Here is a 26,808-nt window from a genome sequence, read left to right as displayed (position 1 = left end):
CCAGAATTGTGGCTCTCTGCAGGTTTAGGCGACTTCACATTCCTAATTAAAGGCAGGGCAAAGGGATTAAAATTTTAAATTTTTACTTAAGCTGGTTTTCAAATCCACAAAATAAGGAAATGGAAAAATTCTAAAATTTATCAGATGTTGATGTAAGAGAATTGAAAAGACAAATGGGAAAGACAAAATTGGAAAGACAGATTTCAGCAATCACATTTTGAATTTAACAACTTTTAGAAAAAGATTTTAATCATAAATTTATTTTAAATGATGTATTTTGGATTATTTTTTAAAAAATATTTTTGAGGTGTAATTTATATACCATAAGATTCAACCATGTTAAGTGGACAGTACTTTTTAGGATATTTATGAAGTTGTGCAACCATCATCCACAATCCAGTTTTCAAGCATTTCCATCATCCCAAAGAGATTTCTTGTGCCCATTCCCCAGTCTAGTCCCTAGGCCACCACCTATCTACTTTCTGTCTCTACAGATTGGTCTTTTCTCGACATTTCTAGATATAATACATGGTCTTTTACATCTGTCTTCTTTCATTGAGCATATTTTGAGGTTCATTATGTTAGTTGTTTGCTCCTTTTTACTGATGTCTAGTATTGCAATGTGTGGATATGCCTCATTTTGTCTATCCATTCACCAGTTGATGGACAGTTGGATTGTTCCTACTCTTTGGCTATTATGAATAATGCTACTATGAACATTTGTGTTCATTTTCATGGGCCTAAGTTTTCATTTCTCTTGGGTAGATATCTACAAGTGGAATTGTTAGGTCATGTGTTAAATTTATGTTTAACTTTTTTAGAAACTGCCAAAGTATTTTAAATGACATTTTATATGTTTTTTAAAACTGTATCCATTGAGCTGCATGAGGCAATTTCAATGCATTTTTTAGAGCCCTGGCATTTTTGCTGCTTAGAAAATAGTTTCTGAACCAGAACGATCAGTATATAAAGCAGCATATGTCTGCAGAAACACATTCCAGAGCTGCACACATTTGGCCTGGATTTTATTACATAGATAATATGTTCTCTGTGAAAAAATAGATACTATAAATGAGAAAAAAAAAGAAAAAGAGAAGTCATCCATAAGTCTACCCTCCAGAGATATCCAATGTTATCATTTTATTACATATTCTTCTAGACTTTTATGTATTCTCCCCACAGAAAGAGACAGAGGGAGAGAAATGATAAAGTGATAAAGGATGAGAAATAACATCATGAAAAAGAGTTGCAGATGACAGATAAATATATGAAAAAGTTTTCACTAGTAATCAAAACAATAAAATTAAAGTGATAAAACTTTTCAATCCATCATATTGAAAAGATTTAAAAGATTTTAAAATCCACTGGGATAAAGGAATGGAGAGACCAGCACTCCAGTACGTTGCTGGTGAGTGTAAATTGGTTTAGCTTTTCTCAGGGTGTTTTGCCACTGTGTATGGACAGTGCACATTTCCAACAATTCTAGTTCTAGGAAGATAGTAGACAAAGTTGAGAAAAATGTTTGTATTGGGAAAAACTAGAAGAAATCTAAATATCCACCAATGGGAGTTATAAGATAAAATATTATTGATGTGAAAATATATCAAGAAAAAACAATTTACATGAAACCATATAGTCCATACCGTTTTTATTTCAAAAACAATCACTTTTGAGTTTACAAATATAGAAAAAAATCTAGGCCAATATGTTAGTAGTAGTCATTTCTGAGTTGTGGAATAAAAAGAAATTTATATATATATATTTTAAAGGTTTTCTTGTTCTTTTCTTTTTTCTTCTTAAGATTGGCCCTGAGTTAACATCTGTTGCCAATGTTCTTTTTGTTTGTTTGTTTGTTTTCTTCCCAAAACCTCCCAGTACATAGTTGTTTATTGTAGTTGTAGGTGCTTCTAGTTCTACTATGTGGGGCGCTGCCTCAGCATGGCTTGATGAGCAGTGCTAGGTCTGCGCCCAGGATCTGATCTGGCAAAGCTCTGGGCCGCCAAAGCAGAGTGCATGAACTTAACCACTCGGCCACGGGGTCAATTATCATACAGGTTCTAGGCATGCACTACTTTTGAAATAAACAATAGAATTACTTACATTTTGAAAAAAGTTATTAATAGCTTGTGTCAGAGATCAAAATATAAAGAGTAACAGGCTAATCTTTGACCTAATTAATCAGATCTACAAAAAGTTTGGCTATTTGGAGAGTTGAGAGAAGGGCAGAGGCTAAAAAGAGGATTGGCATTGGCTGAATGGGAGCTGTGGGCCCGGCACTCTATAGCAGCTGCTGGAAGCCAAGAGCACAAGTGTGAAGTAACATAACACAGTATTTGGATTTGGCTTCTAGCAGCTGCTATACACAACTGTTTTTTGAAAGATTATCAAGCCCATCCCACGAATGACATATTCCAAGCAGTTTTATAAAAATGCTGAAAAATGGCTCCCTAAATGCTAGTGTCTGCCAGGCTGTTACAAGCAATGAATGTTCAGTGAACTAAACTCTGCTCTGTCAACTCAGGGGTTGCTGGTTGTTCCATTATTGACCTTTTAACAAAAGGACTAGAGGAGTTGCTAGCTGGCGAGAGGTTGCCAGCTGTCCCCCTCACAGCTGAGCAGCTTTCCAGCAGTATGTGAGGCCTGTTAACCTCAGCATCTCTACCTGCATTCTAGCTCTCTTCTACCTGCACCATCAGCAGGCCCACTCCCCCATCCAGTGCTGTCAAACCTGGAAGGAAAGAAGCTTCTCCCCACCAAAATGCTCATTTCCTGTTGTGTGGCATGCAGGGATTCTGCATTGTTCTTGACACCCGTTAGTTGGGTTCTCCCATAGCACTTATTCAGGAGATATTTACCTAGAGACACTTTACTTCAGCTTCATGGGGCAAGAAACTGTGTTCAAAACCAAAGTGACTTGAGCTCTTCACAGGTGATGCACACCTATTAACTTCAGCAGTATACAGACATCCCTGCTGCGTTATCAAATGTTTTAATAACTCAGAACAGTTACACAAGTGCACCTATAGGAAAAGAAAGCGTTTCTTCCGTCAACAAGAGCGTTTTCCCTTAAGTGTCTCCTACATGTCTCAACCTTCCCTCTTACTAATTCTAGTTATGAAAGGGTTGACTAGATGCCAGGAGGGATTGGCACATATGGATTCCCTCCCCCAGGGACTCTGCCTCTTAATGGTTCTCACTTAAAAGTCTCCTAACTGATTATTTTCATTCCCCTTCCTCTCCTCCTAGAAACATCCTGATTCACTAACTTAGCTTTGCCTGAAGACACACTGCTGAGGGGACCCACTGTCAGAGGATCCCATTTCCTAAACAGTCATGGTCCTCTGTTTCTCGTATAATCCTGGACTTTTACTAAATTCAGATAAACTAAACTCAAATGTAGATATTGCATCAGAATTCCTTTCGCAAGTATCTTCACTTTGGGTACAAACATTTGATTAGAATGAATGTTTTCCTTTCTCTTCCAAAGTGGTAGTGCCCAGCTTAGGGATGGGCAAAGCTTCATGGTGCTTATTCTCTTGTAGATGCATCCAGAAGGTGAGAGAAAAGTCTGTTTTTTCCCCTCTGGAGCCATTTGTAGTTTCTGAACACAATAAATATCTTAAGAACAGACTTTCTAGCACAATTAACATTAGACTTTTCCAATAGCAATCCCCAATATCGCCATATTTATTTTCTTTTAGAACATTTTGAGCAGGCAAGGGCCATGAGGCAAAGGTCACAGGTCATTTTCAGAGCCCTTTCTAACATAATGTTCTTTGTACTGACCGTGAAAAACACATTGTTATGTTGGTAAGCAAATTACAAGATTGAAGCTTTGCTTTACTGGGCCAAAGATGCGTCCACTATGGTGATGTGGTAAGAAATGTGTGCACTAAGACCTCAGCCCGCTGGGCTGACAGAACAAGTCCAAGAGGGTTAATGGGATCCTTCTGTATCTCCACAGATGCTGATGCAGAGATTGAAGGAGCCCCAGCCTCTCCTTTGGATGTGGTTTGCTTAGAGGCCAACAAAGATTATATCATCATCTCTTGGAAACAGCCAGCTGTGGATGGAGGGAGTCCTATTCTGGGATATTTTATTGATAAGTTAGTACTTTGTCTAACTTCAGTTAGAGTGATTTATCCATAGAGATGCATACTTGATTTCTCCCACCATTTCTAGGTGAAATATTTTCTTTGATGATCTCTCCTCCCTCTTTCTCTGTGTCTCTGTCTCCTTCTCTCTTTCTCCCTCTCTCTCTCTCTCATATATATATATAGTAATTGGGTCTTACACATTAATTATCTGGTGAGTTTATACAAGATAGACAACAAATTTAGATTATTGACCTAAATACATTATTGTCTGACTTAGTTGCTATTCAGATCGTTTCTCCAATTCTCTTTCCAGTTTTGAGTAATAAAATCTGATTGTAGAAACCACTAGGGACAGATGATCTGTGCCATGGTACCATGGTTTTGTACCAAGGTGTATTAAACCTAATATTTATAGCGATAGTAAATCTATGACTATTGGGCTCAATACCATCCTGAGGAATATTTATAATAAATTACATACTATATAATAGTACACTCAATGCTTTCATATTATTTCATCCTCTAGTAATGATGAACTGTGAAGTTTTAGATAGATTCTTTTTTATCCTTACAATTTCTGCCTGATTGTCTTTGGCAAATTTCTAAAGGATTTGAGAACTTTGATCAGTGAAACACCAGGGACAATCAGTACATTTTGTTTTCCTTTTGCCTTCGTCATAATAAAAACAACCATATTATAGCTAATATCTATAAAGCATTTGCCATGTGCATGGCACTGTCCTAAACAGTTCGCATATGTTAACTATTAATCTATAACCAGCCTTTGAAAGGTAAGTGCTATTATTATAAGTAGGAAACAAGTAGCTGGCCCACGGCCACATGCTAATGAGGAAACACTAAATTGCCTAAAGTCACACAGTGTAAGTAGCAGAACTAGAATTCAAATATCAGCCTGGCTATAAGTTTGTGTTCTTTCTGCTCCAACAGGCTGTAGAAGTCTCCAGAGCAGCTGCTCTCCACCTTTCTATCTGCCCACACAAGGGTTAGGAAGCACACTGTAGGATCACTAGGTCACCACGATAGTATCTGCACAGAGAGAGAGGAGACGGGACAGTCTGAAGAATTGTTTTAGCCCTCTGAGCTCCCTCCTGCACCCCACCCGTAGCAGCTCTAGAATTTCTACAAAGGAAAGATTTAGGGGAAAGTGGATGGAAGGCAGAGATTGAAGCCATATTTGATAGCACTTTATATAAAGTTGAGGAAAATGTCTCTTGTCAGTATCAAAAAAAAATGGAAGGGTGATGGTGAGGAAGCAAAGATAAACCCTTCACCCCAACCACGTTTGCACTGCCGTTAGCAACCCTTCCGCCATGAGAATCATTTGGGAATTACACATTTTGGACATAGAGCCATGTTAGGGAAGTGATATAAACTAAAAGTGCTGTGCTCTACTCATAAAAAATGACGCATTACTTAATCCTAATGCTGTATAATTCAGGCACATGGTTGAGCCCCTAAACCCTTGTTGGTTTGGCCAGTAGCATGATCTGAACTGTCATCTGTCTCCCAGGGTGTGACACTCCATCCCCAGTCACTAACTGCCATAAAAGCAGCCTATTAGAAATCAGAGGTTCCTGGGGCAGGCCCGGTGGCCAAGTGGTTAAGTTCGCACCACTTCAGTGGCCCAGGGTTTCACCAGTTGGGATCCGAGGCACGGACCTAACACCACTCATCAGGCCATGCTGAGGAGGTGTCCCACATGGCAGAGCCAGAAGGACCTACAACTAGAGTATACAGCTATATACTGGGGGGCTTTGGGGAAAAGAAGAAAAAAAAAGAAATCAGAGATTCCAAGTACTTAAACTTCCCTTGCCAGGCCTGGAAATTTCTCTGCATCTTGTCAATCTCATCTGTTAAGAAACAAATATACTATGGTACCCCCTCGCCTTTCCACTCACACAACATGGGGTAACCATCAAGTGAGCTCTTTCCAAGCTACAGTACAAGTAGGTATCTTTTAGAGTGTTAACTTTCTTAACAATAATCTCATTTTTTTTAAAGATTTTATTTTTTTCCTTTTTCTCCCAAAGCCTCCCGTACATAGCTGTGTATTTTTTAGTTGTGGGTCCTTCTAGTTGTGATATGTGGGATGCCGCCTCAGCATGGCTTGATGAGCGGTGCCATGTCCACACCCAGAATTCGAACCAGCGAAACCCTTGGCCACTGAAGCAGAGCACGCAAACTTAACCATTCGGCCCTGGGGCCGGCCCCCAATAATCCCATTTTTAAAAGAAAATGCCTAAAGTAGACAAATAAAGAAGTCACTAACAGTGGAATTGAAGACATCAGCCAGGGAGAGATTTGGAGGATTCTCCCCATGAGTCTCTCCACTGTAGAGACTGTACATATCTGTCTGCGTCTTTTTTTCCCCAAAGGTCCTCTGCTTATCACATGAGGTCCCTCAGCTGCCTGCTTTTAGTGAGTTCAAACAACATATATGTGTTCAGAAAGGATCTGACACTTCTTTCTGCTTGTTAAAGAAGACACATTGCAATTGAGTGGAACTGGGTGTCTGCAGTTAAATAACTAGCTGGGCACAATTGATCTGGATATTTTATAGAGAGAAGACCACAGCAAGAGGGTGGTTTGCAGCTTTGGAGCTAATAATTTAGCCATACTTCTTTTAAGATTTTGCTACTCACTCTCTTTCCATTAGATGTGAGGTGGGCACAGATAGCTGGTCTCAATGCAATGACACACCTGTGAAGTTTGCACGTTTTCCAGTCACTGGATTGATAGAAGGTCGTTCCTATATATTCCGAGTTCGAGCTGTGAATAAAACTGGAATAGGTCTACCATCTCGTGTTTCTGAGCCTGTAGCTGCTCTGGATCCAGCTGAGAAAGCTAGACTTAAAAGTAAGTACTTTTCATTTTTCAGGATGGTTCCTGAACCTTTTTTAAATAACTGTGATAGATGTCATTGCAAGGTTATTCCTCACCCTTCCACTAGAGGGAGAAGAGAATAAGAAATCCCTTATTGATCAGAAAATCCTAGGGGAACAAAAACCAAAACCAAAAACAAGTGTTTGTTTTTTGACTCATCTATTCTCTAAGGGTTTTATTTTATTTTTGTTTGATTCAGAAAACTTTGTCTTGTTAAACTTAGTTCCAGGAATTGTGTTTGAAATGAAATAAGAAAACCAAGAGCCTGGAGAGCATTTTTATTCATTTTGTTAGCACACTCCAAATATACTTTTCCTTCTGGTTCAGTTTTTAAAATTGTAAGGTAAATTTTTTAACCTTGAATTTATCCCTTATAGCATTAATATGTCAACACAGTGGATTTCTTTATATGAAAGGAAAGACACATTTACAACATTGTATCTGATACTTACTTGAGTTTCCACATTAGACAGTCAAAAATAATCTTTTCATATATTTAGCCTCCAAATCTCAGTATGAAAACCATGGTATATGAATTGTGCTCCACATTTGTTTCATGGGACCCCATATGGCATCCTTAATAATAGGGACCATAAAATGACCTTAAAAGAATTGTTGGAAATTAACGTTTCAGTATATATCAGATTTCTCAACTTTGGCTGTATTGACAGTTTAGGTCAGATAATTCTTTGTTGTAGGGGGCTATCCTGTGCATTGTAAGACGTTTAGCAGTGTCCCTGGCCTCTACCCACTGGATGCTGATGGAACCCTCCCTTCCCCCCACCGTTGTGACAATCAAAATAGTCTCCAAACATTACGGAATGTCCCCGTGGGGCAAATTCACCCTAGTTGAGGATGGCCGGTCTATGCCATATTCACAGTGTTGTTCTTTACCTTAAGTATATATAGTGGCATCATAAAAATCTAAGTAAAATGATGCCATCTTTTCTATAGAGACTTTTCCTAGTCAGCCTCCTTGATTGGTCTCCAATCACTTTCATCTACCGTCCGACTTCCCTCCCTCTTTCCTAATTCCATTTCATAGTTTCATTTACTCCTCTTTTATAAATTCCAATTAAAATAAAATTTGTTTGAATTGACAATAAGTTACCTTGTTCATCACCTTTCCATTTTTGCACAAAGTCCCTGGTGAAAAGTTCCTTGATTAAAAGAGGAGTTGAACCATTCTCTTTTTCTGATATCTATGGGAACACAGAAATGAATTTCCCCTTCAACTTTATACTGTCTGTCTCATCCATTTTCCTGACTCAGAATCTAAACTGCTTTCCTTCGTAGAGAACACTTTTCAAAATATGCTGGAAAGAAATTGCTTTTGTTGAGCTTAACTGCAGGATCAGCACCCCTCTCCTCTTTCATCTTCCTTATGACAGATAAATAACTACAGGGCTTATAATTGTTCCAAAAAGTTTTCTCCCAAATCCATGCTATCTCTTAAGAAGGAACGAGAGAGCCTACATTTTTCAGGAGATCCACATTGAACAGTAAGTGAACACAGGTTATTTATCTCACTTGTGAAGTACAATTCTGGAAATGTCAACTCAGTCCAGGCGGGTCCTGGGCTCTAGCCGATAGTGAGTCCCTTGAGGACACAATACCATATATTTGCTCAGTAAGATTCAATAGGACAATACATAAGTAAACTAGTACCAAACCCATCTGTGACTAATCTAGACAGCATATCAGTGCAATTGAAACTGCATTTGTGAATGTTTGTGATTTTTATATTTATCTCTGTTCAGGCCGCCCTTCAGCACCCTGGACTGGACAGATCATTGTCACTGAAGAGGAACCTACAGGTAAAAGCTACGTTTTCCCCAGATACTACTGCCAATGTTTTGCTATGTGGTTTACTTTTGTTGTGGAGGGAGACTACAATGCATATTATTTAATATGTTTTGGAAAGAACATTCTGAAGTATGTGGAGATCATGAAGTAACTCATGTTGTTAAAGGATCACTTTTTAAAAAAACTTTATTAAGGTATAATTGAGATACAGTAAACTTCATGTCTGTAAAATGTAAAATTTTATAAATTTTATATGTGGATACACCTGTGAAACCATCACCGTGATCAAAATAATTAACATATCCATCACCCCTAAAATTTTCTCATGCCACCTTGTAATACCTCCCTCCTACCCCTTCCCCATCTCCAGGCCGTCACTAATCTACTTTCTGTCACTATAGTTTCTGTTGTCCACAATTTTAAATACATGGAATGATACTCATTTTTGTCTGATTTCCTTGACTGAGCATAATTATTCTGAGATTTATCCATATTGATGCATGTATCAGTTTATTTATCCATTCATCATTGAAAGCTTCTATGAACATCTTTGTTAAGTGTTTGTGTGGACATATGCTTTCATTTCTCTTGGATAAATACCTACACATTGAATGGATAGGTCTTATGGTAGGTATATGTTTAATTTTTAAAGAAACTTCCCACTGTTTTCCAAAATGGTTGTACCCTTTTACATTCCATCCTCAGTATATGAGAGTTCTGGTTGTTCTACATTGTCGCCAGTACTTGGTATGGTCAGTATTTTCAATTTTAGCCATTCTAGTGGGTGCATATTGGTGTTTTATACCATAGTGTTATTTCATAGTAGGTGCATAGTGGTCTCAATTTGCGTTTCCCTAGTCATGTTGAGCATCTTTTCATGTGGTTATTTGTCATTTTTGCATCATATGTGATATCTCTGCTAAATCTGAGTTCACTCAATATTTTTCCTGGTTTTTTTCTAGAAATGTTATAGCATTCACTTTTACATTTCAGTCTATGATCCATTTCAAATTGATTTTTTCTATATTGTCTGAAGTAGGGGTCTCAGTTCTTATTATTTTGGATATAGCTGTCCAATTATATCAGCAATATCTATCGAAAAGATTATCCTTTTCCCATTGAATTGCCTTGGCACCATTGTCAAAATCAATTGATTGCATATCTGTGGGTCTATTTCTGGAATCTCTATTGGTCAATTTTATTTTCTCTATACCAATACCACACTTTCTTGATTACTGTAGCTTTTATATAAGCTACATATTTTTTTTATTTTTAAGGCTTCATAGTTTTGAAATCAGGTAGTATAAATCAGCTTATCAATTTCTACAAAAAAACCTGCTGAGATTTCTGTTGAGTCTTTTATATCCTTAATGATTTTCTATCTGCTTTTTCTATCAATTATTGATAAAGTAGTGATGAAATCTCTGACTAAATGGTGGATTTATCTATTTCTTCTTGTAGTTCTACCAGCTTTTGCTTCATGTATTTTGAGGCTTTGTTATTAGATGCATAAACGTTTTTATTGTTATATCCTCTTATCAATTAACCACTTTAGTATTATAAAGTGACTTCCTTTATCCATGGTAATGTTTTTTGCCTGGACTCTACTTTGTCTGATATTAATATAGCCATTCCAGCATTCTTTTGATTAGTGTTAGTATGGCATATGATTTCCATCCTTTTACTTTTAGCCTATGTGTATCTTTATATTTAAATTGTGTTTCTTGTAGGCGGCCTATAGTTGGATCTTACTTTTTTATGCAATTTGGTAATCTTTGCCTGTTAATTGGGGTGTTTGACCCATTTACATGTATTGTGATTATTGATATGGTTGCATTTAAGTCTACTATCTTGCTATTTATTTTCTATCTATTCCATCTGTTTCCTTCTTCCTCTTTTTCTACTTCCTTTTGAATTGAGTATTTTTGTTATTCCATTTTATCTGTGTTATCTTATTAGTTATAACTCTTTGTTTTGCATTATAGTAGTTTGGAATTTATAATATACAACTTATCACAACCTACCTTCAAGTAATATTATATCTCCTCACTTGTGGTGTAAGAACTTAGAAGAGTATTATTCCATTTCCCACTGTAAGCCACGGTGCTGTTGTTACATACATTTTATTTGTGTGTATATTATAAGTTGCACAAGATAATGTTATTATTGTGGTTAGAATAATCACTTATCTTTCAAAGAGATTTAAAAAGTAAGAAAAAAGTTTTCAATATTCACTCACATTTTTACCGTTTCTGTAGCTCTTTATTTCTTTGTGTAGATCTGGATTTCCATCTAACATGCCACCTAAGGCATTTCTTTTAATATTTCTTGTAGTGTAGGCCTGCTGGTTATGAATTATTTATTTTTTTATGTCTGAAAGAGTCTGCAGTTCATCTTTGTTTTTGAAATATATATTCACTGGGTATAGAATTCTAGGTTGACAGTCTTCCTTTCAGTACTTTAAAGAAGTTGGTCCATTGTAGTGCAGATCTGCTGTCATTCTTATCTGTGTTCCTCTGTATGTAATGTATCTTTTTTTTCTCTATCGACCTTCAAGACATTCCTTTTATCGTTGGTTTTAGAAATTTGATTATGATGTGCATTTGTATTGTTTCCTTCATATATCTTGTGCTTGGGATTTGCAAGTTCCTTGAATCTGTGAGTTTGTAGTTTTCATCAGATTTGGAAAAGTTATCACCGTTATTTCTTTAAATATTTTTTTCTGTATGCTCTTCTCTCTTTTCTACTTCAGCAGCTCCAATTTCTTGTCACTTGAAACCACGGCTCACTGGTGCTGTGTTCATTCTTCCTTTCAGTCTTTTTTCTTTCTGTGTTCCATTTTGGATACTTTCTACCACTGTGTCATTAATTTTACTATCCTTTTCTTCTTCAGTCTGTAACCTGCTATGAATTCCAGCTAGTGGGTTTTTTTCATCTTACACTTTGTAATTTTTATCTCTAGATGTTAATTTGTATCATTTTTATATTTTCCATGTCTTTAATTAACATGTTCAATCTTTATTCTCTTGAACATATGGAATATGTTTATAATAACTGTTTGTATATCCTTGTCTACTAATCCTATAATCTGCGACATTTCTGGTTTTGTTTTTATGGTGGATTTTTCTCCTCATTATGGGTTGTATTTTCTTGCTTCTTTGCATACTTGATAATTTTTTATGAGATGCCAGACATTTTGAATTTACATTATTTGGTGCTGGATATTTTTGTATTTTTATAAATACTCTTGAGCTTCATTCTAGGGAAACAATCCTTTCAAGGCTTGCTTTTGTTAAGTGAAATCAGAGCAGCCTTTAGTCTGGGGGTAATTTGGCCTCACTGCAGAGGCAATACCCTTCTGAGTACTCTACTGGATGAACCATGAATTAGGAGATTTCCACTCTGGCTGGTGGGAACATGAACTCTCCCAGGCCCTATGAGAGCTTTGAGGATTGTTCCCTCCAATTATTCCATGTGGATTTTCCCTGGCCTCAGGTGGTTTCCTCATATGCATGTAATCAGTATTCAGGTGAGCACTCCAGAGGGACCCTCTGCAGATCTCTGAAACCTCTCTCTGTGACTCTATCTGTGGATACCTTCCCCTCTCCAGAATTCCAGCTTCTTCTCCTCTACTCAGGGAGACTGCCAGACTCTACCTGGGTTCCTTTCCCTGAGCTGCTGCCTTGAAACTGTCTCTAGAATGTAAGCTGGGACAATGGTAGGGCTCACCTAATTTGTTTGCCATCTATCAGGATTCTTTATCCTATGCTGACTAATGTCCAAGGTCTGTAAACAGTTGTTCGTGTATTTTGCTCAGTCTTTTAGTGGTTTCACATGGACAGGTCACTCCAATGTCAAGAACTGAGGAGGGTCTAAAATTTTATCCTACTTACAAGCTAATAAGTTTCATACCACAGTTTCATAGGTGCTGGTGAAAGACAGGAGAGTCCTGGGTCAGAGACAAAGGGTTTTATGTTACTCACAGCACAGCAGGCAGCATGAGCTTCATGTTCTCCTTGGTTTCCCTTGCCTCCCCAAGTACCACAGAGCGATGTGGAGAGCATAGATGGTTGCTGCACACACAGTAGATTTGTGTCACAGCTGAGAAACCTTGCACTTGGGAAACCTCAATCTTAGAAGGGGGCTGCTAACAAACCTATCCGAACTTTCTCCAGAGAAAGATTGTCTTTATTATTCTGGTCAGAAAACAAGTCAATTCTCTGCCCTAGAGGATATACTATCTCTGTAGTCCCAGGCTGTTTGTTATCCAAACATCCTTGAAAAGATATTCTGGAAAAAAAAAAGCTGATAGAAGATGTGCAGAAAACCATTCAGAGTTGTCTCCCAACACCAGTCCTGTTACTCCCTCTTGTCCAGAAGCAGAAGTAGAGAATCACATTTTAAATTGCATTTGAGAACTATGATTCCACTCCTCTTTATAAAGATAGAAAAGATAACTTGTGTCATTGCTATTGTTTTTCAGGACTAATAAGGAAATTAAAATTGTCGAGCAACGAAAGTAAAATTATGGCTTTGAAAGAATGAATGAATGTTTTGGGAAGAATTTTAGAGACAAGATATTTCTTTATATTGTGGAGCAGTAATTAACTCCTCCTCCAGTAGGAGAGAAGCATCTGTGACCTCTGAGTATCATAGGCTTCCCCGAGTGTGTGCTCCTCACTTTTCCTTGTTGTTTTTCAGAGGGTATTATTCCTGGGCCCCCCACAGACCTCTCTGTCACTGAGGCCACCCGAAGCTATGTGGTGCTAAGCTGGAAACCCCCTCGCCAGCGTGGCCATGAGGGCATTCTGTACTTTGTGGAAAAGGTAAGACTCTGGGATCAACATTATTACCCCATGCCACTTCCTAAAGATTTCTTTAAAGAAGAAATTAAATTTCCATTGTGTCCTGAACTCTTTAAACCCTTATAAACTATGAACAATCTCCACCAAAAAATGTATATCACACATAACTTTGCCTGAAAGTTCAGGGGATTTGTGGATCCTTCAGGCTCACCCTTAGACTCCTAAGAGGTCCACAGACTCCAAATCATAACCCCTGTAGGATGAGAGATGTTCCTGAAACTGCAGATTGCCTGTATGGCAATGTTTTCTAGAGACTTTCTCTGTCTCCCTTGCTCTAGGAATGGCTTTTCATCTCTCTTTCACTTGTCCTTCTCCAGCAGGGAGTGAACATCAATGAGGATAGATGGTGAGAGGAATAGAAATTACAGTGCTTTCTAATGGCTGGGAAAGTTGAAGAGGGAAAGGCCTCACATGCTGCCTCGCGCTTAACTAGCACTACTCTAAGTGCAGGTGGTGTGGTATGGTCAGGGATTATGAAACAACATAAAATACTGGCTGGTTCTTTCTGTCAATTATCTTAAAATTATATTGTAATTATATTATTTTAGAGAGGGCAGCATACAATGAAAGCCTAAAAGGCATGGAATGATGAGAATTACATGAAATCTATCATATACCCATATTTTACGGGAATCCTAATAAGTATTTATGCCCAGAAAATGTAGAAAAGCCAAGACCTGGACAGGATACTATTTGGGAGAACTGCCTCAGCTGTAAGTGCAGACACGTAGGAGAACCTGCCAGGCAAGGCATGGGGCTCTAGGGTGGAAGAAGTCCTTGGCCAACAAGATAATTGATACTGGAAAAGGGCATTTAAAAAGAATTTGCCTAAAATGTGATTCACCCCTTATACGTTGTTGGTGGGAATGTAATTGGTCCAACCACTATGGAAAACAATATGGAGGTTCCTCAAAAGATTTAAAATAGATCTACCATTTGATCCAGCAATTCTGCTTCCGGGTATTTATCCAAAGGAAATGAAAACAGAATTTAAAGGAAGCCCTCAGGAAAAGAAGTTGGATACTAGCTATGTTAAAAGGTAGTACCAGGGGCAACTCCACATCTTCAAAAAATACATGGCATGGGGGTGCGAGGAGGGGGGAGATGAAAAAAGTAAAAGGATTTCAGTGACATATAGGCACTCCCATATTTATCACATTATTCACAATAGTCAAGATATGGAAACAACCCAAATGCCCACCAACAGATGAATAGATAAAAAAGATGTGGTACATATATGTGATGGACTGTTATTCCCCCATGAGAAAAGAGGATATCATCCCACTTGTGACAACATGGATGGACGTTAGATGTTGTGCTAAGTGAGGTAAGTCAGACAGAGAAAGACAGGTACTGTCTGATACCACTTATATGTGGATCTAAAAAAGTTGAACCTGTGAAAAACAGAGGAAAACAGTGGTTACCAGGGAATGGGGGTGGGGGAATAAGAGTAATAGTGTTCAAAGGTACCAGCTTGTAATGAATAGTAAATAAGCCTTGGAGCTCCAATGCACAGTATAATGAATATAGACGATGGTCTTGTACTATAATTATTAATAAGTATTGCTTCATTGGCAATCATATTACAATACACAAATGTATCAAAGTAACATGTTGTACACCTAAAACTTACACAATGTTACATGTCCAATTTATTCAATAAAAATAATTAAATAAAATGAGGTTCATAATCCATTTGTTAGGAAAGTTTTGATTAGAATATAATTTAAAAAATGAAACAAAAGTAAGTTTATCTTTATGTGAGAATATTTACATTTTTATTGGCAGCTATGTACCATTTTTTTAGAACAATAATAAAACAAGTGTTTGTACTTTTTTGTATATATTTTTTTTTTACAATACAGTGTTATTAACTATAGTCACCATACTGTACATTCCATTCCATGATTTATTTGTTTTATAACTGGAATTTGTACCTTTTGACCCCTTTTACCCATTTTTCCCATCCTCCTGCCTCTGGCAACAACCAATCTGTTCCCTGTATCTATGAGTTCAGTTTTTTTTTGGTTTTTTTGTTTGTTTGTTTTTAGAATCCACATATAAATGAGATTACACAGTATTTGTCTTTGAGACAATTTGTATAAAATTGTATGATAGCTTGATAAAGGGTCATTTACTGTACATTTTACTTTCATAGCAAAATCATAGAAAAGGTCTTTTCTTTTTTTTTGCAAAAATTTTATGGAGCACAATTAATTTTCCTAAAAGCCTCTCTCTTTTATCCTTAATGCTATTCTGATTATTCAATTTCAAAACACCTATTGGGTTGCCTTCCCTGACAATTATTACAAGAGAATAGATATCATAGGTATATAGGTGTGTGCAAACATCTGCAAAATAGGTGAAAACATAAAAGCAATATGCAACTATTTTTATGGCCTTTTAATTATTTCAAATCAGTGGCACTTAAGAAAATTATACTGGAACTGAAAGTGCTAGGGTCTGCGGTTTCCCTTTATTAATTACTGTCCTTTGATAAGAATGTTTAGTTCATGTCTTTGAGGAGCATGCCTCACTTCCTTCTTATCCCTAGCAAACTGGTAACAATAAATGGATCATCTCTTCAGTGTGCACTATGGACATCTTCCAAGAGAGTCTGATTTTACCAAAATAATATTAAAAATTTATATCTTTATTAATTTTTATATTTTCTAGCTATTAGCCTCAAATAAAATATAACTTGAGTAGCATTCTCAATTTTTAAAGAAAATTTTTCTCTATTTTTTTAATAGACGGCAAGAGTAGAGTGATAACTGTTCACTTCCTGGGGTGTTTAATGTACACCCCCACTGAATCCTTTTGAAATGTTCCACAGGAAGAGGCTTCTGAAGAAACTCTGCGACAGTAACTACCATCTTTCCTATAACAATGACACAGTAGCAACCTACTACTGAGGCATTTTCTTCAGAAGAGTCAACTTTGGTTTCTGTTGATCATTTCCTTTGGTCACATAAACTCTAATTTCTCCAGAAAAGTCAGTAACTTCCCTAGACCTAAATACATGATGAGTCTTGATTAAAAATTTAAGTATTCTTCTACCAGCGCATCTCTTAGTATGGAACAGAGGGGACATTTAAGGGTACAGCGTGAGTAGAGAGGCCGGTTCGGATACAGCTGACACGTACAGCACGCCCAGGATGTTGAAGTACTGGGGAAGCAGAACATGTCCAGAGACCTCGGGCACATTTACAGAAGAACTATCCAAATGTCAAACCGTTCCCCCGAGCTGAGTCTCAAGTTATTTCTTATGAACCACTTCTGAGAACATTGACCTTTCTAAGGGGAAATGTTTCACACGCTTGTCCTGTGGCGAGTTTCCGTCCCCAGAATGTTCACACCACGGCTGCGCTGCCTTTTCAGTTACCCCTGTGCTTACGCTTCTTCACAGAACTTTTTACCTATGATTTGCGTGCACATAAAGCATGGACTTGCCTGTCATGGCTACAGGCTTACAACCAGTTGTACAATGTCCGTGAGACCTGAGATGGTTGAAATTGAGGGGTTTATTAGCAAGGGAAGAAGATGAATCAGGTTTCCACACTCCCAGCCCTCCAACCTGCTGTGTTCTTTCCAGCCCCAAACTTTTTCCTTAGTTGTTTTACTTCTTGGGCTCTTCCTCTCATTCCCCTATCAAAAATCTGGTCATGTCAGAGACAAGGACTGTATTACTTCATAGCTCTGTTTCTATCAACAAGAATGAAAATAGCTGATGTTTACTATGGACCAGGCACTGTTCTAAGCACTCGACACATGTTAACCCACTTAATTCTTACAGTATCCCTATGAGGGAAATACTTTTATTTTCATCATGCCTATTTTGTAGATGAGGAAATTAAGGCATTGATAGGGTATATAATTTGCCCAAGGTCCTACAGCTACTAAGAGGCAGAGCTGGGATTTGAACCCAGGCAGTCTGGCTCAGGTGCATATATCCAACTGTTACACTTTGCTGCCTTTCAACCTTCTCAAACCTAAGTCTTCTCTGGAACTTTGATAACCACACAATTCTCCACAACACCTACTTCCGAACACAGTTGAAAGAATTAGAGAGTTACAATGGTGTATAAAGTTCTTAGCACAGTGAAAGGCAGCTATTGTTTTTCTTATGAAAGTATAAATGAGTGATGATTGCTTATGTGTTCCCCAGGGCACAATATGTCAAAATGAATCATAGCCATAAACTAAAGGATTAAAGGTCTGGGAGAATTTTATCCCTCCATGGACAGCAGGTTGATTGTTTAAGGAAAATTTATCCTCTCTACCCTCCCACACACACAACTGCCACATTATCATATAAAGAACTGCAAGGGACTTTAGAGTTACCTTGTCAAATCTGCTTATCTTACAGACATAAAACTGAGACCAGGAGCTCTCATGTGACTTTCGCAAGGTCATGTAGTTCATTACTAAGAAATCTAGGACCAGAATCGATGCTTCTGGGGTCTTTTTGCAGGCCACATTGCCTCCCATTTCAAGTCAATGAAGATTATGACCAACAATGTACCAGTAAATTTATGTTCCCCAAACTGTATCATTCTTGACACTGGTCAGTCTATCACAAGGTTTGGATTCCTGAAAAAGTCTCTTGAAACTGTTCAAAAGTTCTGTAGCACAATTGCTTGCACTGACCTTGGACAGGGTCAAAAATTAGAATAGGAGGGAAAAAGGATTACTGAAGACTGCCAGTAATTTTCATTTTATGCTATTCTCTACCAAAGCTCGAATATACAATTCTAGGCTCTGAAGTATAGCAGTGAACATGACAGCTCCCTGAACCCATTTCATTGGAATTTACTTTCCAATGGAGGAGACAAGAAATAAATAATTTAATTTCAAGTAGCAATAAGTGTTTTGAAGAAAAATAAAGCAGGTTAAGGGACACAGAGTGGTGGGAAAGGAACAAAGAACTCTTAGATTGGTGATGGGGAAGGGGTGATCAAGAAGGCCTTTCCGAGGTGGTATTATTTGAGCATAGACCTGAATTAGGTTATGAATCACTAAATAACGTTCAAAATAATACAGTTTATAACAATGAAATGAAAATTTAACTATCTAACATAGCATATTAAATTTAATTACCTACACTAAGAATTAGAAACGGATCTGATCCCAAACTATCTTCTAAATAAATTAAGGACTTTTGTAAGTAAATCGATGATCTTATTTAGTTAATAAAGGAAGTGAAGTATTAAAGTTGCATATTTGCCCAACAATACAAAATCCAAAGCCATATTTGGATTTAGATAATCCTATGGACTTCAGATGCTCCATTCCCCATTTCCTCCAAATCTCTTCTCCAGTCCAACTCACATAACATGTCTGATAAATAAAACTACAAGATGCCTGTCCTGGAGTTCCCGTTTATCCTTGGTATGCTTTCAATGGGTTTCACTGTTCTGGCTGCAGTGTGACGCAGAAACAGAAAACTGGCAGCGGGTGAACACAGAGCTCCCTGTGAAGTCGCCCCGCTTTGCTCTGTTCGACTTGGCCGAGGGGAAATCCTACCGTTTCCGCGTCCGCTGTTCTAATTCAGCAGGAGTTGGTGAGCCCTCAGAGGCAACGGATGTGACCGTGGTAGGGGACAAACTTGGTAAGTGTAGAGTTTAGTCGAACAACTGTAAACTTATTTTACTTCAATTCAAGAGAAGAGCCAAAGTAAGAATCTCATTAGAATATATATATATATATATATATATATATATATATCACGCAGAAGTAAAAATGGTGACATCCTTCTTTCATATTAAAAATTCAATTGATTACTTGAGTAATACATTAAACAAAAATTCATTGTTATGAATTTATGAAAAGTAAACTTGAAGTTATGAAAAGTAAACTCCTCCAGGAGTTTCAACAGTATTACTAATGTATTTTTTCTGGAGTGGGTTGGTATGTTCATGGGTGTTTAGTTTTTCATTATGCTCCCAAACTAACATATTTACTTTTTAATTTTCTGCCTTAACAAATATATTATAAAATAAAGCAGTTGTATGTTGGACATGACTATTTGTATAATATGTGTATATGTGTGTGTCTGTGCATATATGATAAGCATGTATTTTTAAAACCACCCTGAATTTGATCATCATTTTCTTCTTTTCTCAGATATCCCTAAGGCCCCAGGCAATGTCATCCCAAGCAGAAATACAGATACATCAGTGGTAGTTACATGGGAGGAATCCAAAGATGCTAAAGAGCTGGTCGGGTACTACATAGAGTCAAGCGTTGTTGGTTCCGGCAAGTGGGAGCCCTGCAACAACAACCCCGTGAAGGGCTCACGGTAACCGCACTGCGTGTGTGTACTGGGGGGGGCCTTCCGACTCTAGAGCCGCAGAAGCTGCCAAGAGGAAAGGTGACCATGGACCCATACAGCGGCACAAACATCCAAGGGAGGGAGATTTTTTTTAAAAACATTATACTCTAAATATCTAAATGAATTTAAAATTAAACGTAAACATTTACTTATGATGTTAAACACTTAGAAACACATGCCAGCCATGATAAGGGTTCATTTTATAGCTTTTTTCTGATTCTTTTCTTTTACGCTATTTGTCCTTCTTACCCCTCTGTTCTGGTGTTTAATACCCAATGTGATACTAGCTTTGAAGGATCTGATAGACTCTAGCTAACATAAATTACCCAGGTATTTTAAATGAACAGAAAAAAGTATCAACACTTTACAAATTCTGAATCAGCATAGTTAATCCCAGTGCCAAGGAGACATAAATAACACCAAAACAAGGGCATTCAGAATACTTTGCCACCTCTTTATATCTGCTTCTAATGTGGGGAGGGTTATTTTTTCTTGCTTTCAAATATTTTATCAACCAGCTTTGCAAGTTGATGGTGAATTCTGGCCAGCACCCAAACTCTGAGCCTCTTTTGATTTAGGACCAATCTGAGAAGGGAATCTCTCCCCAAACATTGTCAGACAAGCTTGTTAAGCACCTTCTGGCTTAGCCACTTCTAAGTCCAAGGACCCTCATAGGATGAGTGGTTCTTTTGCAGAACATGAGAGAATAGAGACAAACCGATTAATGGGAGAAGGCAATATGTTTTGCAAGAGATTCACTTGGTGTGTTTGTGGATTTCACTTTTACTCTGAGTTCCCAGCGTTTTCTTGGGGCTATTTAGAAACATTCACAGAGCGTAGGCAGAGTCTGCCTTTCCACAAACGTTTCGGAGCTGCTCAAAGGCAGGCACCATTTTTTATTCATCTTGGTATTTACAATACCTAGCTCAGGGTCTGGAACACTGAAGCATTCAATAAATATTCACTGCGCTGACCTGAAGGCCTGGCCTAAATTATGGTTTCCTTTATGAAATATTTAAACATGCTAATAGTAGTAGAGTCATAACTCTGGTTATAGTCCTTAGGAGGGATTAAAATGTTATAGTGATTCATGAAACAACTATTTATAGCCATAATAGCTATTAAAACATGAGGTTGTTTTATGTGTGAAACTGCCCCTGGATTCACACCCATTATTGGATCCTTATATCTCAATGGTAATTCTGGAATCCATTTTTCACCTTATTTTCAGAGTCTAGTGTTATTTCTCAAGTAATTGTACCTTCCCTGGCATGCAGGGGGGCAGTGACTTGGTCTCTGTGACAAGGAGCAGCTCATGCCTCACAGCCATAAGTATATACCCGAAATAGCCACTAATAATATTATTAATACCACCTATTATTTATTAAGTACCTCCTGTATGCCAGGCCCTGTAATATGGCCAATGTTTACACAAAAATTAGTATGTATCCATTATTATCCCCATTTTACTGATAAGCATGCAGAGGCTCAGAAATGTTAAGGTCCTTATTCAGGGGGAAACCAAGACTCCTCATTGTCTGGCAGAGTAAGTTTAAAAATTTGCCTTAGCTGCCTTCTTGTCTAAAGCACATGTTACCTGGATCTCTGTACATCTTTTTCTTCCTTTTAAAAAAATGAATCACTTTCATAAAGCAAGATCATTCAGTTAAGATAACAATCATCTTCTCTAATTTTCTTCCTAGGAAAGTTTTTTTCCCCAGTTTTATTGAGAAATAACTGACATAAATGATTGTATAAGTTTAAAGTGTAGAGCATGGTGGTTTGATTTACATATTTGAAATGATTACCACAGTAGGTTCAGCTAATATCCATCTTCTCGTGTAGATACAATAAAAAGAAAAGAAAGAAGAAAAGAAAAAAGGGAACAAATTTTCTCCTTGTGATGAGAGCTCTTGGGATTTACTCTCTTATTGACTTTCCTGTATATCGTACAGCAGTGTTAACTATGGTCATCATGTACATTACATCTCTACCTAGGAAAGCTTTTACAAACTTTCTTTCCTTTTAGATTTACTTGTCATGGATTAACTACTGGTCAGAGTTATATTTTTCGGGTCAGAGCAGTTAATGCAGCTGGACTTAGTGAATATTCACAGAATTCGGAAGCGATTGAAGTAAAAGCTGCTATTGGTAAGTTCCTTATGCATAAGTTTGTAGGGAAAAAATGAATTTTTCTAAATTGCAAAGGAAGATACCATCCTCTCCAGAAATTGTTTAAAGCTTCCAATATTGCTTGATGATTCCATCCTTAGATGATCATTTTCTCTGACTCCAGGTGACATCTAACCTTCCATAGCTGTCATTTTACAGATCCTCATCACTGTGCATCCATAGCGTTTTCAGCTTCACAAGTCCAAGTTTCCTCAAATATTTCCCATTGTGTGAAACTCCATTTTAACCTAGTCCTCATCCTGGGAATGTGAAGGGCCATCGAATTCCATGAAGTGGTATATCTCCCATAACACAGATCATCTTGTACCTAAAAGCCATTTCATCTGTGACAGAGCCTGGCTTGTTTTCACTAACAGCACATTAACATGCTTTTTATAAATTCCTTTAAAATTAATGCAAGACACATGTGGTTGCTTAATCATATGTTTCATCTCTGCTTGCAAAGTAACCAACAGAATAAAGCCAGTAATAAAGTAATTATATGTATGTACTTGACGTACCTCCCAATCTTAGATAAAGCAGGGAGGGTATCCAGGTAGTTCAAAGCCATAAAAATGAAATCTGTGATATAGTAACACATATTCAAAGAGAAAGATTATTTAATATCAATTGTCTTCAGTTAGCATTCCATATTACTTTTGAACATTCTTTGTAATGTGGACAATAGTGAACATGTTTATTTAAGGTTGGGAGGTACAGACCATTAATATTTCAGTAATGTACATAATTCTAACTGTGATGAAATCAAAATCTTTAATGTTATGTCTCTTGTGCATTTTATGTTCCTTTTTTCCCCCATTCCATTGAATAATAGGGCTACGCCTTTCAAGAAATGTCTGAGATTTGCTTTTTCTTGTATATACTTGGGTTCTGCAAATCAAAATGGTTCCTGTTCTGTCTGTGTTTTTTGTTCTCATTTCTTCTTTTTCCAGAAAATGGAGAAGTTGAAATGTTTCGTTGTTGTAAATTATGTGAAATGTATGCTTTCCATATTTCTTGCAAATCCAAGTGATTTCTGTTAAACCAAGATTGTTTTTGTTCTGTTTGTGGTCCTAATGTGTTCCTCTTTGTTCTGTTAAATAAGAGCAGTTTATACTGTGTCCAGGCTCAAAGTGTTTCTGTTGTTATCTGGTGATTGTAGGGGGAGGAGTGTCTCCAGATATGTGGCCTGAACTGAATGATACACCTGGTGGACTAACAGACTCCAGGGGAGGCATGCATGAAACCTCCCAGCCAACCTTTAAGAAAGATGCTTTGCTTGGTAGCAAACTTAACAAACCTTCACTACCCAGTAGCTCTCACAACCTGGGCCAAACAGAAGTGAGTAAAGTAAGTGAAACAGTTCAGGAAGAACTTACCCCATCACCACAGACAGCAGCTCTTAAGGGGAAAAGTAAGTCTGACCCTCTGACAAAGAAGAAGGATATAGGTGAGAGTTGAAAGAGTAAAACTGTTTCATCTGTCTCCATCAGTGTCCTCACTTCTCATTGTCTAGATCACATCCTTCCATCTGTGCTCACTTTCATCAATATTTATTCTTAATTTTATGTGTTTTCAGCTATCCATTTGCAGTAATATTGTTTAATGAGTTGTAAAAGGAATTTTGTATGATTTGGCTTTTTTACATAATTCATTGTGCTTAATGACAATAGAATATTCAAAATGATTTGGCAATAGAGTTCTTTTTGGTTTCTCAGGCAGACGCACACCTTTGGCCTCATTTTGCTGAGAGAATTGGAGATGAGAACAGGAAGCATTTGATAATCATAGCCTATCAAACAGGCTTTTGAACTATTCATGTTCAGTACATGTATAGGAAAAATATTTTATAACGATGTGACATTTTATCAAGATCATAAGTATTAAGTTCTATTGTTCATCCTCAGGTTTTCAAATTCCTCTCACATATAATTCAGATAAATATAAGTAATATTATCTCTTTGAGTTGCCATGGAAAGTTTAACGGTACTATAATCACATATAGCTATATTCTGTGATATATGATCTACATTCCTAGAACTGATTTATTTAAGACTATCAATAAGCTAAGAATTTTCTTACTGGGATATTTGGTACTTGTGGCTTATGTATTCTAAGAGACAGTGTTTTCCTTCTCAAATAAAAAGAAATAATAAGCATATACTCTGATAAATTATCACATGCCTCCATCCATCCCCTGTTTTTACCCCCAACTTCTGTCACCTTCTCTATTGCTTTTTGATGTCTTCATTTGTCCCTTCAACTCAAGATCAGATGGATGTTCATATTCAACATTGAAATGGGGAGAGAGAGAAAAAAAAGAAAGCTGTTTTAATATGTAAAGAATGAAGGAGGTTGGTGAGATGGGGAAGAGAGAAACAAATGTATTTTATTTAAAAATCTTTATTGTTCTGAGAATCTTTTGGAGTAACAATGAATAGTTCCTTTATCTCTGATAATCCAAATAAATATCAAGAAAATTCTTTTTAATATTATTGCATATATAGATGAATTTCTTTTCATCACCTCACCCTCTCTTTCTATATCAAAAACTATAATTTCAGTAGTTGAGTGAAAAGTTGATTAGCAAAGTCACGTAAATGAAGGAAAACTTTTAAAACATCCTCCAAATATTTTTCTGGCTAGGCACTAATAAACATGGTGACAGTTATATAGTATTTTGTGCTATATAAATAATATTCCAACATCAGGTTAAAAATAATGTGACAAAAAGTATTATATACTAAGGGAAAATCACATGACAGAGTGTGCCTATTTTTAAAAACAATTTTTTTAAAGGTGGCATTTAGCTGAGTTTCAGAATAAGATTTTTCCTGTGTGTAGGCAGAATCTGTATGATTGTAAGGTCTCACAAGTGTACGTGTGCCTGAATGGTGAAATGCTAACTGTTTGGAAATACATGGAAATTCTCAAAAGCGAATTGAGGAAGAAGTTGATATACATATTACCTTTTGCTCAGGGAGCAAATAAAAATAAAACCACACAAAGAAACAAACAAAAATTTACATCTTGGGGAAAATATTTCTTCTTATGGGGAATAGAATCATTTTCTAACATATTGCACCATCTCGCTGTTAGTAGTATTTCAAAACTTATTCCTTCCTGGAAGTGGGGGGCAGGTTCTTTTTATCTTTGGAATAATAATTGCAGTGCACTTTTTACTGTGTGCCTGTTTTCCTTCTCATACGCCAAATCCGATGCCAAGTTACTGATCAGTGTCGTGTTTTACTTTTATACTGCAAGACCTAGTACCCTCATGCATGGCACCAATGAAACAAGTTTAATGTATGTAGAATCATAGATGCATTTCTGTCTACTCACGAGCTATTCATATTGCAACAGCGGCACCATCTCCACCCTGTGATATCACTTGTCTTGAAAGTTTTCATGACTCAATGGTTCTTGGATGGAAGCAACCAGATAAGACTGGTGGGGCTGAAATTACTGGCTATTATGTGAACTATCGTGAGGTAATTGACGGGGTACCAGGAAGATGGAGAGAAGCCAACATCAAAGCTGTCAGTGATGAGGCATATAAGGTAAGCGTAGACCTTCTGTAGTGTGGAGTGTCATGTGTCTGATGAGACTCTTATGCAGACACATGCATACGCCCAGCACCTTGTAAATGATTCATGTCATTTCATGAATGTCCATTGCCTGCAATAACAAGACTTTTGTGAAACATATACAAGAAGAAATAGAATAGTTTGGCTGACCAGGCAGGATATATGTTTTCTGATTCATACACATAAACATAATAATTTCTTAGCATATTTACTATGAAATGTATACTTATTGTGAAAACTAACATTTCTTACAAAAATTAACTTACAAAATATCTGTAGCCAATATGCTACTAGCTTTAAGAGTTTCAGAATCCAAATGACTCTGGATTTTTAACTTTCAATGTCCAAATCACAAAGAATAAAGGGACATGGGCCTTATGGCAGACTCAGCTTGCTGCCTGTGAAGTATCCTCTGTCATAATGGCTCTGATGGCCGCAAAGGGGCACTTCACATGTGTCCACCCACAAGTTTCCCTTCTAGACGTAGGCCTTCACTGAATACCCACCTCAGAGCACCTGAGGGGTCTCACTGTTGCCACAGCTGATGGCTCCCCTCTTTAGAGTATCATCACTAGACCAAAGTCACCACCGCCAACACTCACAGAACCCCATGCCATGAGGACGAGAGCAGGGCAAGGCCCAGGGAATGGTGCTTTCCCCAACTCAGGGCCACACTCTTTTAACTTAACACTTCAAATTTATGAAGTATCACACACATACTGAGAATACGTAAAACAAAATTGTATTTCTAAGAGTCTTCCCTGTTAGTGCATGTAGCTATGATTTCATTACTATATGGTATTCCTTTATATAACCATCTCACAGTATACTTTTCCATTCAATTATTGATTGATATTTGGGCATTTTTGCATTTTTAGCTATATCAAACAATATAGCTATGAACATTTTTGTACATGTCTGGTGGCACATATGTGCGCTAGTTTTTCTGGGTTATTATCTAAAAGTGGAATTGCTGGGCCAGCGAGTCTTGTTTATCTTCCACTTTACTAGATAATTCTCTGCTGTTTTTCTAAAAAGTATGA

The 26,808-nt window shown here is 37.2% G+C and overlaps 1 protein-coding gene across 15 annotated transcripts in view; it reads left to right on the top strand.

Annotated features, from left to right (window-relative positions):
• The window catches only part of MYOM1 (myomesin 1), a 158,744-nt gene that overhangs the window by 75,111 nt on the left and 56,825 nt on the right, over positions 1 to 26,808 (top strand). For 8 of the 15 annotated variants that reach the window (XM_070629763.1, XM_070629760.1, XM_070629757.1 and 5 more), the window contains 9 exons: positions 3,965 to 4,106; positions 6,775 to 6,974; positions 8,762 to 8,818; positions 13,509 to 13,633; positions 19,100 to 19,283; positions 19,799 to 19,973; positions 22,036 to 22,157; positions 23,341 to 23,628; positions 25,542 to 25,738. In XM_070629763.1, coding sequence (XP_070485864.1) covers positions 3,965 to 4,106; positions 6,775 to 6,974; positions 8,762 to 8,818; positions 13,509 to 13,633; positions 19,100 to 19,283; positions 19,799 to 19,973; positions 22,036 to 22,157; positions 23,341 to 23,628; positions 25,542 to 25,738 — 1,490 coding nt within the window. The remainder of the gene's footprint in view (positions 1 to 3,964; positions 4,107 to 6,774; positions 6,975 to 8,761; positions 8,819 to 13,508; positions 13,634 to 19,099; positions 19,284 to 19,798; positions 19,974 to 22,035; positions 22,158 to 23,340; positions 23,629 to 25,541; positions 25,739 to 26,808) is intronic. The other 7 variants (XM_070629769.1, XM_070629766.1, XM_070629765.1 and 4 more) reach the window with 1 other exon arrangement.

This window comes from Equus przewalskii, chromosome 7, assembly GCF_037783145.1.
Source record: "Equus przewalskii isolate Varuska chromosome 7, EquPr2, whole genome shotgun sequence".
In the NCBI taxonomy this organism is placed as follows: domain Eukaryota; kingdom Metazoa; phylum Chordata; class Mammalia; order Perissodactyla; family Equidae; genus Equus; species Equus przewalskii.
Note: the sequence above shows the minus strand (reverse complement) of the source record. Positions and strands in the feature narration are given on the sequence as shown.